Here is a 16,539-nt window from a genome sequence, read left to right on the forward strand (position 1 = left end):
GATAAAGAAAGGTAAAGATTAGCAACAGGCAGTACTTGACGGTGTCTCTTTAAGGTCCACTGCTTCCCTGTAAATCATACATTTTAACAGGTTACTTGGAGTGGAGAAAAAGATAAATCAGCTAAAAACCTTGTCAAACAGTACCGTGACACTTATGCCCAAGCCGTTCTCATTTTTGGCCAGTTTGACTTCAAAGGTATCGCCAGGTTTAAGAGGAGTTTTAGAATTCACGGAGCTGGCCAAATTCACCATGGAAGGTTCCTTTATGGAAGAAGAAGAAAAAAAGGCAAAAAGAATTCATGATAATGATGTATTTACAGGTAGTCCTTGTTTAGCGACCACAACTGGGACCGCCAACTCAGTTGTTAAGTGAAGCAGTCACTAAGTGAAACTACAACTGTGCATACAATCTTACTTCAGTTTTCCTTTGCTTTACAGACCTGGCAAGGTTGTAAATGTGAGGACTGGTCACAAAATTACTTTTTCAACAACTGTGAACAGTCACTAAATGAGGCAGTTGCTAAACCAGAACTACCTGTACTGAGATAGCCAAGGGATTGAAATAGAAAAAGTATTCTTATACAAACAGACCACAAAGATATGTATAAAAAGAGCATTATGTTCTAACCAAATATAAGCATATTTACCCCAAAGCAATTGCCATCTACATGTGATAAACAAAGGTAAGACATTTGTGATGCTGTGGCCAATGCATTTACACAAGCTAATCTCTATGGTGAAGGAATCAATATGCCTATTCCTACGCAGGGGAAGAACATTTTGCTAAACAGTTCAGCATGCTACAGTCATATGGACAGGTGTTCAACGTAACTTCATGTGACTGCACAGTTAATCAGCTGACTCATTGGCATCCAGGGAAGGAACGAGAAGGGCAAGTGACAAAATGCATGTCATGACATGAAACAAATACTGCTACTTACAAACTCACGCCAGATATTGGGACACAAGTACATAAAAGTAGGATTTGTGTTGTGATGTCATCACATGCAGGTTGTCATTTTGATGTAATTTCAGATTGCTGCAGCCACTTTTGAGGTGACTACAGAAACTCACGTGAATTATTCAGGAAACCAGTTACTGTCTGTTAGAATTACAATCTTGCAAAAATCTGGACAACCATGAGAGGGTTCCACAGAGTTAATTTTTTCTATATAACTTGACTACCACCTAGTTGTCCTCTGGAGTTTTGCAGGCTAAGATGGTAACCCTAAAGTTGGCACACTTGAGTTTGCTCAAGGAATGATACTGGTTGGATTCACACACTGTGCTAAGCCAAAAATGGTTGGACTGGCTTTGGCTTAAATGTATTGTATGAGTCCTGCCATCATGGTTTAGGGCAGGGATATGCAACTTCTATCAGTTCAAAAGCTGTACTAGATTGCATTACAGTCCAGTTAAGAAATTATGGTTGAACAATCCACTATAATTTCTAACATGATTTATGCCTTAGTGTGGTATATGAGTCCAACCACTAGCACTTTCCTTCTGAGCCTGACCCATCTGCAAGACGGCAATTACCAGGCAATAGGGTAATTTCTCCTCTTTTAATGTTCTTTATTCTTCCTCCTTTGCTTCTCTCCAGTTCTCTTGTGAGGACTGAGCCTGGGAACTTCCCATATCAGCAACCTTTCTTCTTCTTTGTTATATGAGTTTGCTGCTGGCAGTGAATTGGCTATTTATATCTTTCAGTACAAGTGAAACCCACCAATTTGTGAACATAGAAATGATTATAAACAACTCACAGAACTGCAGCAAGTCAAGAATCAAAGAGCAAAAAGTTGCACAAATAATTCTTTACGAGCCAAATGCATCACAATAATTTGGGGTACAAGATTGGCAAAAAATCCAGACCACTTCCAGATGTCCTTGTGGTACAGATCTGGTAGCCCTAACAATAACCCATAAAAATACTGTCAGTACCAAAATGTTTTCTGTCTAAATATTAACCAAGTTGCTGTGAATAAGCAAAACTCCCATTAAAATAACAAAAATACAAAAGGTGGGGTTTTTTTTATATTGCCTAGCAGCAAGCCAGTCAAAATGGCTTTTTAAAAGTAAAATTAGGCTCTTGTTCTCTCTCTCTCTGGATGATCATGTACAGTGATAACACGAGCAATGCATTTCACCTTGAGAAAACCTTGGCCACAAATGTTAGCTTAAAGGCATGAGCAGTTAAACAACCACAGCACCATTGGCACACCACACCCTGCTCACTATTCTCTTTCACCTTAACAAGCCTTCTCTAATGAATAAATGGGGTCTTTCTGGTTATGGGAAAAGCCATGCAACTGAAATGAACTTTGCCTTTTTCGATGCAGTTTGCTCCTGGCTGCTGGAGAAAGTGGCTTCATCCATGTCGGAATCCCCTCGGTCAGAATAGTCAGGGGTCTCTGCCATCCCAGTTGGTTTGGTCTTGATCAGGTTGGTCTCTGAAGAAGATCCATTCCTCTCACTGCATGTGGGAGGGCCCAGGTGGGGATTACTGCAATGTTGCAATTCCTGTTGGTCATTGATGTGATTGCCAAAGCTGTTGTTGGTTTGGCTCTGGGACAGACTAGCACTCTCGGTCCTGGAATCCTGGGAGCTGAGGCTCCCATCCCGTTTGCCTGGGCAAAGACCGGGTAAACTTCCAGAGGCGGGTGTCCGATGGCTCACTGGCCAGTTGTGTTCCTCTGAAGAGGACTCAGCCTCATGGTCTGGCAACAAGGAAGACTTTTTAAAATATCCCTTTCTTAGAAGACTGGATGTTGCTAAGGATAAATGGAAACACCAATAACAAACTTATTGAATCACCTTGAAATTCACAGATGCGGTATAGATTAGATGCATATGCCTTATACCCACATGTTCTGGTCTCCTCTCTACTCACATCTTGGCATTCTGGAATTGTTAACCATACCTCCCTGTTTTAACCTAACTAGGAAACCATGGTTATTAGTAGCGGAACACCCTAAATCATGTTTTGGTTTGGTTTAAGTTTTGGGTTTTTTCCTCTGATTCTGCTAGCCATCATTTGTCGATTCACTTAATAACTAAACCAGGATATAATATATCTTGCATAGAGAGGTGGATGGCAGTAACGGCCTGCATGAAATAAAAACACCTATGAAGAAAAATGTTTGTACATATCTCAGAATCAGCCAAATAATTTCCACTCAAACTTCAGTTTCTGAAGTTCAAAATGCTCATTCTAAAAGGCAGGGTCAATAAGAGAATTTATAAGCCTGAAAACAAATATAAATTAGAACTCCACCCAAATTTGGCAAATCAGAAAATTTGGGGACTAATTTCATACCAAGTCTATAGTGGTCTCCCATGCCTGGAAAGCCAACGGGGCTCTTTCCTTAATGGCATTTCAGCTGGCTATGAAAATAGTTTCATTCCATCTAGTCTATTTTGTCTTGATATTAGTTCTAGCTCTTTGTTTTTCACTTTTACTAGTTCCATTCTTTTTCTATTTTGAATTTTATTGTCTGCTTCAAATTATCACAATCTGCCTTGAAGATCCCTCCTCCTCCCCCCCCCCCCACCCCGGCCCGGTCATCTGAGCTGAGAACTCTGCATCAAATATTTGGATACAGAGAGAAAAAATAAAATAAAATGATTCAATCACCTTGGAAGAAGTTGACTGTGCCACAACTACCCTTTCAGAACATTCTAGCTCTTTTTTTCCTCTTCCCATCAAAATATCAGACTTCGCTTAAACTAATTTTACCAGTTGTTTATGCCAGATGTTAATTGGCAACTTTTTGTACTGTAGGACCTCTAGCTAAGGAGCCATCAGCCAACATGTAGTTCGTTCTTGCCAAAACTCAACACCAAAACTTTGTTCTTGCCAAAACTCAAATTGAACCTAAAAATTTACTTTTGACTTATAGAAATAGTAACAAAGGCTGTGCAGTGCTTTTGAAGACAAAAAGGTGCTTCAGGGCACACAGGGGTGCAAATGTTGCACCTGTCTGAAATTCCTTACAGAAAGTCTGCCTTTTTCTGGAACTGTACAGCCATGTAACCTTATCAAGAGGTAGCTGCTTTTGGAGTTATAGGCAGGTGCTATGTTCCCGCACTGGATGCTCCAAAGCTGCTTTTTTCTTTGAGGCCAAAGCTCTGCACAGTGCTAATAGTGATTCATTTAAGGTCTCTTGCACAGAAAAGCATCCCAAAGAAGAAAAATACCAATTGTGTCTTAATAACAGAAAGAATTGCAGGTTATATGAACTGGCAAAAAAGATTTTGGGAAATACCTTTAATGGATACCTCCTTCGGTTGAGAAACGACAAGGGTCACATTTTCTGGAGCACGCTCAATAATTTCTAATGCTGCAAGATGGCTGACCCCTTCCAAACTCACGTTGTTTACTGAAATCAGGCGATCTCCTATGCAGATAGATTGAGTCAGAAATTAACAATCCAGAATGGATGTTTCTAAAGTTTACCATGCTCTAATGATATTCCCAAAATTTACCATTCATTGCACTGTGCAAGGAAACACTCTTCCAAGCATAAATGTTATTAATCTGGAGCAGCAAAACACGGTAAACTCATTATGAAATGTTGAGGAATGTATTACACACAGTAGCAACAGAAAGAACAATATGTACATGGTTAATTTCCTCCTGTCTCCAAGAATCTGAAATTCTCCAATCTTATACAGAACAAGACTTCCAGTAGGACAATTCCAGTTACCAGAACCATGATTTGGTATGTCAGAGTCTCTCCTGTTTATGAGACTAGAAAAATGTGTCCTTCTAAAGGCATTATCGCTTCTTATCATAGAATTTGACTAAGAATGGTTGGCAGAGCTGGAAAGAATTAGCACTATAGAATCTGTCCTGTAGATTACTTGTGTTTACTGTTTTCAGACAAGATTCACCAAATCTGCAATCTAGGGTTCAGTTTAACATATTTATGTTATACATCTTATGCTATTAACAATAAACTCATTCTCTGAGTGGGGAAACTTACGAAGTCCAAGTGCTAGCATTCATACAAATGAAAAAGGAGGCCATTGGCAAGTTTAAGAAACTTCAGTGTTTGAAGAGCTATAAACAAATAATTAAAAAAAACCTTTATCCTATTTAGTCCAAACAACTCCAACAGGCAAAGAATGATGACTGGCTATTTATGAGGGGGAAATGGAAAGCTCCAGAGGGTAGGAATATAATGGGAAACTTTGAAAAAGACATGACTACGGATTAAAAATTTTGTTTAATTCTCACTTCTTATCTTACTAATTTTCTTTCATTCTTTTTCTATCAGTATCACCATGGACTGAGGAGTTGGTAAAGTTAACAACAGCAACAGACTACTGGGGTTCCATTGATTTAGAACTGTAAAAACCCTAGAATTTATTCATATGCATATGTATTTATGTTTAATTTTTCAAACAAATAGCAAATGTTCAAAGTTATGTGCTAAAGATACCACCAGTGATGATACTGGAAGTTTCAATATTAAACATTCAGGGAATTTCATCCTGCTATCTTGATTTTAAAAGATGAATCAAAGGGTGTACTCAATTTCTGATTCCTATTTTGTGGGACATCACCTGGTTTTAATGATCCTTGCAAATCAGCTGGTCCTCCAGGAGTTACTGAATGGATAAAAATTCCAAGATCAAATTTTCCAGTCTTCTCCCCACCAGTTATCTGAAACCCTGTTAAAAATAACTCTTTGGTTACCTTAAAACATTCATAGCAATATTTTATAAACTGATTGCTTACAGACCTACTGCTAATAGTTTGCCAGGATATTTTTCTGGGTAAAACAATATGCTCAAATATCTTAAGACTAAAATGGATCACAGTTAAATTGTCCCTGCAGGGAACTCTGCAGATGAGTGGCCAGTGTTGGACTCTAGTTCCCTTCCCTCAATGTAGAGCTCTCCAGATGCACAGAGACTACATCTTCCATATTTGGGCCAGGAATTTTAAGAAAGTGTAGTCAAAACACATTTGGAAGGCACCAGACTTGGGAATGTCTAGACTGGAACATCTGGATTCTAGTGCTATTGCCTCCAAATTGCTGGGTTAGTTACACATTAGCTCTTTGTACAACACAGAACTGTGGAAACCACCACAGAACCAAATAGAATGACAACTGCTCTCTTAGACAGTATTTAAGAAAAATTTAGGACTGGTTGGATAATGACTGAAAGGACAGAGGAAACTGTCTGGTATATGACCTTTCCATGTAGTGCTCAGCTGGACTGTTCAATAATTGCTTCTACCAACTATTAGACATGTTTGTTGAAGTTGTTTTCTACCTGCAGTTTTTGATAATAAAAACTGAATGGAAATTCCAGTTGCAAAATATCTCTGAATTCTTTGGGTTGGGGACAAACTAATTGTCACTGCATCACTTCAAAACATGACATGAACAGCCACCCCTAACCCAGGTGACTTTTAGAACGTAACTCTCAACTTCCTTTATCAGAATGCGCATTAGCCAGGGATGATAAGAATTATAATTCAAAACAGCAGGGAGGACCCCTGATTAGGGAAAGTCGGAGTAAGAGCAACTTTCAAATTTCTTAATGAAAAGAACAAAAATCATAATGCCTTATCATCTCATGATTTGGACTATTGCAAGATGCTCCTTCAAGATGACTTGGAAGCTCTAGCTGTTACAAAATGTAGGACTGTGTCTCTCCATGTGAGTCAGCCCAACCACTTTGATTGTGCTGGGAGAAGCAGCTGGCTGTCCTCCATTTTTGGAGGCTGGGGAAGAAGGGCGAAGCCTGGAGGCACTGGTCTTTCTGTACGGGGACCCGACCTCCAGATTGGGAGGTTGATTGGGTCCCTTCTGGAAACAGCTGAAGATGGACTTTTTCTGGAGGGTGTTTGAGTGTTGATATAGTTTTTGGGTCTGTATGTAGAGTACTTTTTTATTATTTGTCATTATGTTATTGTCTTTTTTTATGAGCTGCCAAGAGTCTACTTATGACTGTGATGGGAAATACATTTGATTAAATGAAATAAATAAAATGCAGCAGGCAAACTGCTAGTTGGGAAAACCAGATACTGCAGAATAACACCTGTTATCTGCAGCCCAGATTGCCTGAATGCTTCCAGGCCCAATTCATAAGTGCTTGTGATTTTTTTTTTCATAATTTTTATTAAAGATTTTAATTAAAGTAGTAAAAGCGAATACAAACTAAACTCAGAAAAAGAAATAGAATAAAAAGTGCAAAGAAAGAAAAAGAAAAAAGAAAGAGAGGAAAGTAAGATAAAGAAAAAGAAAAGAAATATGTAAAGAAGTGACTTCCAATCTTCATCACAACAAGTAAAAACAAATCTTCATCTTTAATTTATTCAGATGTTGTTACAGGATTTGGTCTCTCTTCAGTTTTTCTTTTTCCCATCACAGAGGCTTCTTTGAGGCTTAAAGCAAATCTCTTTTGTAAATCCACCTCTTAATTGTAAATCATTATCCAGGTCATTGTCTTGATTTGTCATTTGTATTTCCACTTTGAATTTCAAAGCTTTAAACAGGTTCTTTTGTATATCCAGTAAAAAGCCCTTATCAGAGTCATTGTCTTGGCTTGTCATTTGTAATTCCACTTTAACTGCCTTCTCTGTCTTGTAATCCACACTTTTTTTATTATCCAGTATTTCTGCATCAGATTTAACATCTTTTGGACATAGTCTATCCATAGCAGCAGACATAATTGCTGACATTTCTGATATTGTAGCCACTAATGACTGACTCCATTCTTCGAAAATCTCCTGAAGTTCTTCTAATGTTATAGAATTTTGTGTCATTTTATAAATGCAAATTTATAAATACTAACTGAAAACTAAAGACATTTACACTCCCCCCCTTTTCCTTTTCTGCCTGGAATCTTTAGTCTTCTCTTGTGGCCAATTTCTGAAATCATAAAGTCTCAAATTCATGTTTTGACTTATAATAGACAAAACATTCTGGTTCCCATGTGATGTTTTTATTTTATTTTATTTAATTATTTTCAAATCTTATAATAAATGTCTCAGTGTTCCAAAGTTGTCTGGACCCATAATTTGTTTATAACTTTCTTAAATCAAAATCTTATTTAGCTTTTTGCTGTTTATTTCCAAAGGTTTACATTCTTAAACTTATACTTAATTTTTCGTTTGTTCAAGAAGGAAGATAAAGTCACCAGATGGCTTTTCAAACTTCTTGTTCTGAAGATCTTTCCGAAAGTGATTAGAAAGTGAGGTTAGTGAACTCAGTGCCTTTAAAAGACTTTGTCACAGTTGTGAACATGATGGCTGGTCCCTGGGAGAAGCAGCTCTCATCCTCTCCTTATCTGGGGAGATTCTGAAGAACTGGTCTACTCGATGGCTCTTTGGCCTTTGCCACGGTTGTCGTCTCCACTCTGTGGGAGACGTGTTTACTTTGCCATGCCTCCACCAGAAGTCAAGTGGTTGTGAATTCTTGATTTCTTGATCATGTGCTATCAAGTTGTTTTTGACTCCTAGCGACCACATAGACAGATTTTCTCCATGACAATCTATCTCTAACCTGTTCTTTCAAGTCTCCCAATGGTGCACCCATCACCACTGTAACTGAGTCCATCCACCTTGCTGCTGGTTGTCTTCTTCTTCTGTTTCCTTCCAGCTTTCCCAGAATTAGATCCTTTTCCAGAGAGCTGGGTCTTTGAATAATGTGTCCAAAGTAGGACAATGAGCCTGGTCATTTGTGCCCTTATTGAGAATTCCAGGTTGATTTGTTTGACGATCCATTTGTATGTTTTCTTGGCTATCCACAGATTCTCAGGAGTCTTCTCCAACATCAAACTTCAAAAGCGTCAATACTCTTCCTATCTTCTGATTCTTACAAAGATTTATATACCATGGCATAGAGATACATCAGGGACCAGCTTTCCAGGCTTTACCTTGCCTGTCTGGCCTAAAGATCAAGAGAAGACCTGCTATGGATTCTAGCCCCCACCCCCCCAAGTCCAAGAAGTCACAGGGGTTTGGACTCAGAGTTAGGCCTTCTCGATATAGCTTCCACATTATGGAATATGATCCCCTCCTGGATATGTGAGTTGCTCACACCCTCTTTTCTTCAGAAGACCTGTATAACTTCAGTGGCCCTTTGGCTCTACGAGAATTAACAGTGAACACTGAAATGCTTTATTTTTAATTTGTACTATAATTCTTATGATATTGTTACTGCATTTTTTAATTTGTCAGGATAATTTTGTCTCAGTTTCCTTGTGTACACCATCCAGAGTCAGTCAGACTGGGCAATTTATATACATACATACTGTACATACACAAACATCAACTTCTTTTAAAAGAAAAAAAAATCTCTTCCACCTCTTCACAACAATAAGTTTACATCAATGTCTCAAATCTCGGGGATAGTTCTGACAGTGAAAAAGGTATTTCCCCAACCTAGCCGCCTGTTTAATGCACTGTGTGACCCACTTACTGGCTGGTTTCTGCATTTATGTGTAGCTGTTAAAATAACATCTACTTACCTAAGCCATGTTTTTCATCTTTTTTCAAATTTATCAAGTTGATCTCCCTTTCTGGTAATGACACTATATTCTGCTCTGCTTGGAGACCATCTGTGGACCAAAGCAACAGCAAATATATTTTCTTAAATAATGCTGAAATATAGTGAGGCAAATTTATTTCTTAGAGAGCAATGCAACATAAATCAAGCTTCATTTCAACTCACTGCATAATTAAATCTGACTCTTCCAAAAATTCAAGAAGAATTCATGATAGGCCTCAACACTACATTGATATTTTCAGAAAGGATACGGAGAAATTAAATTGTCTTCTTTCCAAATGAAATATTAGTAAAGTAATGAACATTTAAGAAATTGAATAATTCTTATCCAAGACACAGCATACAAGTACTGAATGAACTGTGTTTGCCTGCAATACAGGCAGACTTAGGTATGTGGGTAAACTATTCTATGTTTTTCCAGGGTTTCCCACTTTCTGGATGGGGCATGTAGGAAGAGGGATAATTTTGTTTTGCCTGCTTCTTTAATTGAACCTACCTAATTCTCACTGCACAGATTAATATATGGGTAGAACTCATTCTTAGGACTGTTCACTTCTCAGAGGTGTCCAGAGCAAGACAATGACACAATGTTTTGTGACATCATGATGCCAGCTCTGCTCCTTACTTACTTGGGTGCACTGTCACAACTTCAGTACAAAAAAGGGAGTTTGTGTTATGGTGCATGTTTTATAATTTGAACCCCTTGCTCCCGTGCAGATACCCATGACACATCTCTGAATGTTGTAATAGCATTGTAAACAACATTAATTAGGCTGCTGTTAAGTAGCTGGAGTTATAATGTTAATATTTAGTTACAGTTTTTTATCTAAAAACTCAGCACGTTTCATCAAGATCTAGAACTAGAGATTTCTCCATGGTTTCTTCTGTCTTGTGCAATAACTACCCATCTGCCAGACTCCAATGCTCAAGTGTTTTTAGACATCTCTAAAACATGTTTAATTTTAGTCTTCTGCGGCCATTAATTTCTCCTATCACTTGACTTTTATGTACATATATTCTGGTTTTTATTTACTCCACTTTTATTCTGAAACATTATTTAAGATGTGTTGAAGTGCATCAGGATTCTCTGTAATTAGCAGTGATACTGGAGTATGTTTAATAAAGATATATCTATTTTTATACCTATATCATTTCTCTATCTTTTACAATAGCTCCATAAGGCAAGCTGGGGCCTTCACATTCATTGTAGCAAACAGAAGCTAAGGGTAGAGACAACACAGGTTATCTATGGGGCTAAAATACAAGACCACAAAAATGACCACTATAATGAATGTATCTGCCATATTTATCTGGTTCTCTTCCTTTTGTAAGAAGAAGTTGTAATACTTTGGGACTTTTATCAGTTATCTTTGCTTGAGGTGGGAAAAAGAATAAACATTGGTTCAATAAAACAAGCAAGCAAAGAATTAAATAACATTAGCATCCTCACAAACAACTCAGAACAAATTCACAATATATGTCAATTATTAATAGCCATCTAGAAATTTGTTTAGGCTTCTAAATTGCACAGTACAATTGGACTGAAGCAAACAATGCTGACCTATTACAAAGGCTTGGCCAGTATCTTCTGTGGATGAAGAATCAGATTCATTTTTCTTTCTCTCTAGGCTGGCATTTAAACCTGCATGAGAGTGTGAACTAAAAAATGGTTGAAGGAACAGAGAAGAAAAAACAGTGAGGAAAAGAGAAAGCAGAAAAGGACAAAGGAAAATGTAATAAAATAATGATACAAGCTAATATGGTACACAAAACAAAAAACTGGCATAAAAATGCATACTTCACACTAAAGAACATGCTGGCAGAGATCTGTGAAATGTGGAGAAGTTTATTTTATGTGCGTGGAAGCAAAGCACATGGAAATAAATATGAAAGGCAGTCACAAGAAGAGGTTTTTAGTATGATGGAATGAAAATGAATCCTGCAAGGTACATGAATACAGTTCTTGCTTCCCCACAGTGGCTCCTGTTCCAACATCAGGAAGATTTCAGCCACAAATGGTTGGTTTTATAGTGCTGAAGAACTGCTCAACATCTCCCTTTCTACTAAAAAAATGAATCTAAAAATGAAACTCTCCTTGCCTTTGGCCTAACAATGCCAGCCATTTAATACAGTTTACAGATTCCTGCTTTTATATCTATAAAAGAAGTCTTGGATTATGTTTTAACATCTGCAATAATGCTAATTGTCCTTCCTAAAAAAGTATCTATATTAATTTTCCATTAAGACAAAATATATTTAAATGCTACGGCTTACACAGGGAGGCTCCTGAAAAATGTTTACCATGATTAAATTGCAAGTATATTACAATGAAATTCTTTCCATGTTCCATTTGTTTTCCCAGACACACACAATGCTTGAAATCCTACCACAAGGCTCAGAAGCACTCTCTGCATTTCATACTGTGTGTAGGGGCAATGATCTTTATATTCTCTGAAGAAAGTACCTCTACAGGAATGAACTTCTGAGCAACTATCATGAGACTGCCATGTTAAAATCAATCCCTAAGAAACATTCTTACTTGTTGAGTTTTGCTCCTCCAACCACTGAATCAGTATTAGATTTTGGCACTGTTTGGAAGATCTTCCCCATCAATTCCTCCATTTTCTGTGACGAGGAGTTCCCAGGGGTGACAACATTTTTCCGAAGGGGACTGACCAACACCTGACTTTGTGTCAAGTCATGAAAAGATTTGCTCATAATTTTGGGCCTTTCCTCCCATGATGTCTTCTCATTCTTGTCTCGGGAATACCCTTGTGTAGGCTGGAAAAGGGACAATTCTGAGTAGGAGAGTCTTTTGAGAATCTCTGCTTGTACTGATGATGGCCGAACTGCAAGCCTGTTCAACGTGGTGCTGGCCAGGCTGTTGGTACTGATGGCACGTCCCATGTTAAATCCTTTCACAGAATCAGGGTGGAGGCTGAGACTCCTAATAGAAGCTCTTTCTGCAAGGAGATGGAATTGGTTAATGCACATCATACACAAAAACAAATGAAATATCTGTCACAACCCAGAAGAGAGAAAGATGACTACCAAAACCCAGCACTTCAAGGGGCTTCAATGCTTGCCCACAGCACATTAAAATAATAAAAAAAATGCATAGCTAGTAGCGCACACAGGCAGTTAAGCTTAAAGTTATACTAAATATATATTTTGAAAAGCATGCTTAGAACTGTCTATTCTTTGTCTTGAGGAAAACAAGTCTTGCCCCACCCCCCAAATCTGGAGGAAGGGGAGTAGAAGTCTGTTTGGATGTGCATCATTACAAAGGATAAAAAGTATAGCCACTCAGATGTTAACTGGTCAAGCACCAAAAAACTGTATTGCCAGTACTTATAGACTGGCTACTAATTTGGTTCTTGGCAAATTAATCTTTAACATTCTAATAATGGTGTAAAACAGAGTATCTCATGATCTACTTATTACGATGTTCTTCAGAGACCAAGCTCAGAATGTTAAGCAGATTCTGAGGTGAAATCGGGAACAAGATAAAAAGGAACTCTCTAATGATGTTGGGGGATAAAGAGTAAAGAAATTGCTTTTCTTATATGCTTCTGAACAGGAACCACAACTGTTGCTTTACTGAAATGTGACGCTGAATGGTAAGTGATTGATTGATGAGGTTTTATAAATTGTGCTAGGAGTCAAAAATGACTTGATGGCACATAATCAGTCAATCAATCATGATTTTATGTCTTCATATTCTTTGGCATTCTGGGGCATCTATATAATTAAGAAATTAAAAGAAATTTTTAAATAAAAAGAATAAATTATATAGTTGAATGAAAATACTGTACCTTTTAAAGCTTTACTTAAAAAGCGTGTGGGGAAAACCTTTAATCTATTTGCAAGGATAAACTTGCTGGAGCTCCTGAAACCCTTGACAGCTAGTAAAGTTAAAGGCTGTCATTTTTGAGTCCCACAAACTATGACAGGAAGCATCACAAAATGGTGAGCATCCTCTTTTCCCAAGACTGTTAAAACAGCAACCGCCAATCCAAAGACTTCACAAATTTGATAAATTTTCAACAGTCCGACTAACTCATGCAACTCCTGCCCTAAATTGGGCTGAACAATGGGTCTGGTTGAAAAACATATTAATACAGTTTATGGAATGGCCAATTTCAGGCTAAGCAGCACTTGGCTAAAGACAAAATTCCAGAGCAGACACAGGATCAGGTTGCAAGGTTCTTTAAATGCTCATATTTACTTACATCTTTTATCTAGCTGGAACATGTTTGATTCTTTAAAGGCCTTCTATTAACGCATAATCTTCAGCTAATGCTTGCAAGTCTTTGACACTATTTCAAAAATGATTCTCTGTTTTCTAATCTCACTGCCCAGTGCTATACCGCAATTCTCCTTACAAAAATGTACATGAAAAACCATTATCTCCCCCTCTAATCTGCCTCCTTATGCCCATAAGATCTTGTCATCTGGGTTGTGGTTTTTTGGTGCGGGAAGGCACATACAAAAGTGGAGCTTTTTCTCTGAGCTACTTTTTCTTTGTTGGTTTCTCAGTCATTACAAATTGTGTCTGGACATTTTCTTATTTGCATTATCTTAGGATGCACGTATACTCTACCACGATGTGCCAACAGTTAGCGACAGGTGAACATCAAGATTCATCTATATCAACTGAACATTGATATACTTTACAGGTACAAGATATCACAGACTAGTTTGGTTCTAGGATCAGAGATAAGTGGGCCTGATTTGGCAGTTATTGGACATTATTCCAGTTATCCTCAGGGACTAGGACTGTTTCCCAACTGATACCATCCAGAAATATTGGACTTCAGCTTCCCTAACCTTTTAACTAACATGCCAGACATGCTATGTCAATTGTGGTTCTGCAAGTATTCTACCTCCCAGAAATATGGCATGCATATTTTAAGAATAGGTCTTGCAGAGAGGTATTACAACCCAGTTGAGAGCAGAGCAGATGCTTCGTATGTCAAAAGTCTCACATCCGATTCCCAGCACTTCCTGATAGTGCAGCTGGGAAAGATCCTAGCCTGAGGCTCTGTAAAGCTGTTGACAGTTGATTGACAATATTGGATTAGATGTTACAACAGTTTGACTGCAGGCAAGGTTTGTGGTATAGTGGCTGTTCTGAAGCTAAACAGGTCTAGTCTGGTTAATGGTTAGACCACCTGGAGAGTTAATATACTGTATGTCACTTTGAATTTTTCCGTGATGGAGGAAAAACAAAATAGATGTTTACAAATTGATCACTATTACAGCATGTTGCTAATCTGAAGATGAAAGAGAAATACCACTCAATTTTATTTAACTGCTTTTCATCTAATTTAAATCTCTTTGCTTCATTCACTGAACATGTAAATAAATGAAGGGATTCAGGGAGTTCTTATCTGATGCTGTAAACAAATCTTAGACCTACTTCAGGTGACCCACTAGTTGATATATTTGTTTCAATAAGCTACTAATATGAGTGAACAAAGTAAAATACTGGCTTGTATGTAAATAATCTTTTGGGAACAGAAAACTGATTTTTAAATCACAGATGTGGAATCCCAAACCTATGAAATCTTCTTCTGTCTTGCTGAAATAATTTTGACAATTAAACTATTTGATATTGTCTGGACTACCACTGATAATAGACAAAAAGCTACTAGATATATAATTCAACAAAAAATATTGTTCTGTATTTCTTTCTTCCATAATATTGAATGGTAAAAATGCATGATTCAAGACTACTGTCTCTTATTTCCATACCCCTTACTTACCTTTTATATGGGGGGGTGGGGGGTGGCAGAGAAATTCAACAACATATTAGCCATACTGGTATTACAAGGGATGGAAAGGAGAATGAGCTACTAGATCTGTTTAAAATGGAATTTGGAGGCACTATTCATAATACCATTGACCACTCATTCTGGAAAGAAACATGTCCAGTTGGTGGTAGGTTTTCAGCCACATCTGACTGATCACCATGGAAAACAAGACTGGACTTGTCAGACTCTTAGGGTGATCCAGCAGGCTCTTTTTCATAGAATTGTAGGGTTGAAAGGTGCCAAAAAAAAATCCAAATTGAAGTACTCTTTGCAAATAGTGGTCCAGCCCCTGTCTTTCAGGCAATGCTTAGCTATTCTTGAAGTTATCCCCAGTGGAAGTAACCTGTTTTCTCCAGACAGAAGTCCATTAGGTTAATCCTGTGCAATTAGGCCCAGGAAAAAACAACAACAGTAATCATAGCAGGTACCACAGCTGCTGTTTCTTACCAATTTCCTGAGCATCTTGGTTGCTTTGTCTGGCTTTCATCTGGAGCTGGAATTTGTGCTGTGAAGAGCAGAGTTGCAACAAGTATTGGCAAGTCTTGCTTGTATCTGTTTGGAACGCATGCTTTATCCCATCAGATGTGTTCTGCAGAGTTATCTTCCTTTTCTATAGCATGACAAATATAGAAGAAAATGAAAAAAAAAAACAACCCTGATTTCCAGCTTGGGAAAGACACTAATCATTGTTCAAAATGAAAGAAAACGTGTCAAGGCTACAACAAATACATCATCTTCCTCATACGAGCTAATCTGTACTGCCCTATGGAGGAGAACATGCTACAACAGCCCAACACTATATCCATAACCAACTCATGTCAGCAAAGTCGAGGATGCTGCTAGGCAGTGGGCAATCATCTTTGCTTCACCATTCAGAGCAAAGTTCATACTCCTGCAATTAGCCTAGTCCTGTACAGAGGAGCTTTAGGAATAGTAGTTATTATTTGTATGGATTTAACCACACAAATAATTATATGTAATGTTACCTAAGTGAAATCTACATGAAAGTTCTTATTCAACCTACAGATGTGTCAGAACTACAATTCAGAATTCCAGGCAACCTTAAAGAATTATGTTTATATTAGTCATTGAAGCTGGAAGTCAGGGAAACAGTAAGAATCACTTTATTTAAAGCTTTGCCTACCACACTTGTTTTTTTTAAATATATACTAAGCCATGTTTCCATGGACCATGTC

At 37.8% G+C, this 16,539-nt stretch overlaps 1 protein-coding gene across 5 annotated transcripts in view; it reads right to left on the reverse strand.

Annotated features, from left to right (window-relative positions):
* PTPN13 (protein tyrosine phosphatase non-receptor type 13) overlaps window positions 1-16,539 on the reverse strand; it is a 147,611-nt gene that overhangs the window by 32,622 nt on the left and 98,450 nt on the right. For 3 of the 5 annotated variants that reach the window (XM_088133096.1, XM_088133095.1, XM_088133098.1), the window contains 8 exons: window positions 15,791-15,953; window positions 12,067-12,490; window positions 11,089-11,186; window positions 9,490-9,579; window positions 5,569-5,676; window positions 4,266-4,397; window positions 2,326-2,771; window positions 130-261 (listed from right to left, as the gene is read on the reverse strand). In XM_088133096.1, coding sequence (XP_087989222.1) covers window positions 130-261; window positions 2,326-2,771; window positions 4,266-4,397; window positions 5,569-5,676; window positions 9,490-9,579; window positions 11,089-11,186; window positions 12,067-12,490; window positions 15,791-15,953 — 1,593 coding nt within the window. The remainder of the gene's footprint in view (window positions 1-129; window positions 262-2,325; window positions 2,772-4,265; window positions 4,398-5,568; window positions 5,677-9,489; window positions 9,580-11,088; window positions 11,187-12,066; window positions 12,491-15,790; window positions 15,954-16,539) is intronic. The other 2 variants (XM_007420703.3, XM_088133097.1) reach the window with 2 other exon arrangements.

Source organism: Python bivittatus, unplaced genomic scaffold (genome assembly GCF_059951505.1).
Source record: "Python bivittatus isolate LINGU-HERP-01145 unplaced genomic scaffold, Pbiv_v1 ctg000070_np1212, whole genome shotgun sequence".
Classification (NCBI taxonomy): domain Eukaryota; kingdom Metazoa; phylum Chordata; class Lepidosauria; order Squamata; family Pythonidae; genus Python; species Python bivittatus.